This window comes from Meriones unguiculatus (genome assembly GCF_030254825.1).
Source record: "Meriones unguiculatus strain TT.TT164.6M chromosome 13 unlocalized genomic scaffold, Bangor_MerUng_6.1 Chr13_unordered_Contig_2907, whole genome shotgun sequence".
Classification (NCBI taxonomy): domain Eukaryota; kingdom Metazoa; phylum Chordata; class Mammalia; order Rodentia; family Muridae; genus Meriones; species Meriones unguiculatus.
In genome coordinates, this window is record NW_026843582.1 from 737,219 (window position 1) to 740,000 (window position 2,782).

A 2,782-nucleotide genomic window follows, 5' to 3' on the forward strand; every position below is an offset into this window, starting at 1 on the left:
GGAGAAAGGAGGGGAGGAGAGGAGAGAGGACAGGAGGGGAGGAGACAGGAGGGGAGGGAAGGGGAAGGGAGGGGAGGAGAGGGGAGGGGAAGAGAGGAGGGGATGAGGGGATGGGAGGAAAGGGAGGGAAGGGTTAGGGAGGGGAGGGGAGGAGAGAAGACAGGAGGGGAGGAGACAGGAGGGGAGGGAAGGGTTAGAAAGGGGAGGGGAGGAGAGAAGACAGGAGGGGAGGGGAGGGGAAGGGAGGGGAGGAGAGGGGAGGGAGAGGTGAGGAGGGAAAAGAGAGGTGAGAAGAGAGGAGAGGAGTAGAAGGGAGAAGGGAGGGAGAGGAGGGAAGAAGAGGGGAGGAAGAGGAAGAGAGGGGGTAGAGGGGAGGGGACAGGAGTAGAGGAGAGGGGAGGAGGGGAGGGAGGAGGGAGGGGAGGAGAGGGGACAGGCCCCACTGTGTGTCCATGAAGGCTTCCCAGGAGGACCAGCTCTCGTCCTCGCCCAGATGGGATGGGGGAGGGGAGGGAGGGACTAACGGGAGAGGGAGAGGGGGAGGGGCACCCCAGGAAGAGTCTTCCACCCGGCCAACATGGGGTCACGGGGGTCACGGGGGGGAGGGGAGGGGAGAGGAAGAGGGAGGAGGGGAGGGAGAGAAGGAGGAGGATGAGGAGGAGGTAGAAGAGGAGGAGGAGGAGGAGGAGAAGAAGGAGGAGAGGGAGGAGGAGAGGACGAGGAGGAGCAGAAGGAGGAGGAGCAGAAGGAGGAGGAGAGGAGCAGGGACAGGAGGGGAGGGGAGGAGAGCAGCAGGTCCATCTCCCTAACCTGACAGCGTCCTCCCGTCTGTCCTCCCGTCTGTCTGCCCCCAGCTGGCTGAGTTCCCGGGACTCACACTCACCTCCTCTCCTCTCCCCTCCTCCTCCTCCTCCTCCTCCTCCTCCTCCTCCTCCTCCTCCTCTTCGCCAGGCCCAGCAGGGGGCGGAGGCAGCTTAATCATTGCCCTCTGGGGCACCCGCTGGCAGGGGAGGCCCCGGGGAGGAGGGAGGAGGAGGAGGGAGGAAGGAGGAGGGAGGGGAGAGCGGGAGTATAAAGGGCTCAGCTCCCGGGGAGCCCCAGCCAGCCTCGCCAGCATGCCTCCCCTCCCTGCTCACCCCCTCCTCCTCCTCCTCCTCCCCCTCCTCCTCCTCCAGGGAGCCCGCGCCGAGCCCGGCCAAGGCGCCCAGGTCTGGGTCCGCTTCGCCCAGCCCGAACCCCCCGAGGCCCAGGGTCCCATCTACGGCACCTTCCCCGACGGCTTCATCTGGGCCGTGGCCAGCTCCGCCGGCCAGGGGGACTGGGGGGCCCCGTCCTCCCCCTCCTGCTCCTCCTTCTTCTCTTCCTCCTCCTCCCTCTCCTCCTCCTCCTCTTCATTCTCCCATTCCTCCTCCTCCTCTTCATCCTCCTTCTCCTCCTCCTCTCCTTCCTCCTCCTCCCTCAACTCCTCTTCTTCCCTCTCCTCCCTCTCCTCGTCGTCCTCCCTGTCCTCTTCCTCCCTCCCTTCCTCCTCCCTCAACTCTTCTTCCCTCTCCTCCTCTCCTTTCTCCTCCTCCCATTCCTCTTCCTCCTCCTTCTCCTCTCCCTCCTCCCTCTCCTCCTCCTCCTTCCTCAACTCCACTTCTTCCTCTCCTCCTCCCCCTTCTCCTCCTCCTCCTCCCTCAACTCTACTTCTTCCCTCTCCTCCTCCTCCCTCTCCTCCCCATCCTCCTCCTTCCTCCCTTCCTCCTCCCTCAACTCCTCTTCTTCCCTCTCCTCCTCCCCCTCCTCCCTCTCCTCCTCTTCCTCCTCCCCCTTCTCCTCCTCCTTTAACTCCTCTTCCTCCCCCTTCTCCTCCTCTCCCCCCTCCTCCCCCCACCGACCTCGTCTTCCGTCACCTCCTCCGGGAGGCGGAGGCGCTGCGCGGCCTGGGGGTCACTCACTTCCGCTTCCCCATCTCGTGGGCGCGGGTGCTCCCCGGCGGTGCTCCCTGCCGGGCGGGGATCGGCTTCTACCATCACCTCCTGGGCGCCCTGGAGGGGCTCGGGGTGCGGGCGGTGGCGGCGCTGGCGCCCGCCGAGCTGCCCCTGGCCTCGGGCTGGACCCACCCGGCCTCCGTGCGCCTCTTCCTGGCCTATGCCGAGCTCTGCTTCCGCGAGTTCGGACCCCGCGTCCGCCTCTGGCTCACGCTGGACAACCCCTACCTGCTGGCCCTGCGCGCGGGGCCCGGGGGGCCTACCTGGCCGGGCACCACCTGCTGCTGGTGAGGGGGGACGGGGGAGGACGGGGGAGGGAGGACGGAGGGAAGGAAGGAGGGAGGGAAGAAAGGAAGGAAGGAGGGAAGGAAGGAGGGAAGGAAGGAGGGAGAAAAGAAAGGAAGAAAGGAAGGAAGGAAGGAGAGAAGGAAGGAGGGAGGAAAGGAAGGAAAAGGGAAGGAAGGAAGGAGGGAAGGAAGGAAGGAGGGAAGGACAAGGGAGGGAAGGAAGGAAGGAGGGAGGAAAGGAAGGGAAAAGGGAAGGAGGGAAGGAAGGAGGGAAGGAAGGAAGGACGAAGAGAGGGAGGGAAGGAAGGAAGGAAAGAAGGAAGGAGGGAAGGAAGGAAGGAGGAAGGAAGGAAGGAGGGAAGGAAGGAGGGAAGGAAGGAAGGACGAAGAGAGGGAGGGAAGGAAGGAAGGAAAGAAGGAAGGAGGGAAGGAAGGAAGGAGGGAAGGAAGGAAGGAGGGAAGGAAGGAGGGAAGGAAGGAAGGAAAGAAGGAAGGAGGGAAGGAAGGAAGGAAGGAGGAAGG

General features: G+C 64.8%; 1 protein-coding gene across 1 annotated transcript in view; it reads left to right on the forward strand.

Moving 5' to 3' along the window:
• Positions 1 to 1,087: 1,087 nt before the first annotated feature.
• Positions 1,088 to 2,782, forward strand: part of LOC132650550 (uncharacterized) — a 15,759-nt gene continuing 14,064 nt past the window's right edge. The window contains 2 exon segments of the mRNA XM_060375893.1: positions 1,088 to 2,208; positions 2,211 to 2,260. Coding sequence (XP_060231876.1) covers positions 1,116 to 2,208; positions 2,211 to 2,260 — 1,143 coding nt within the window. The 5' untranslated portion in view covers positions 1,088 to 1,115.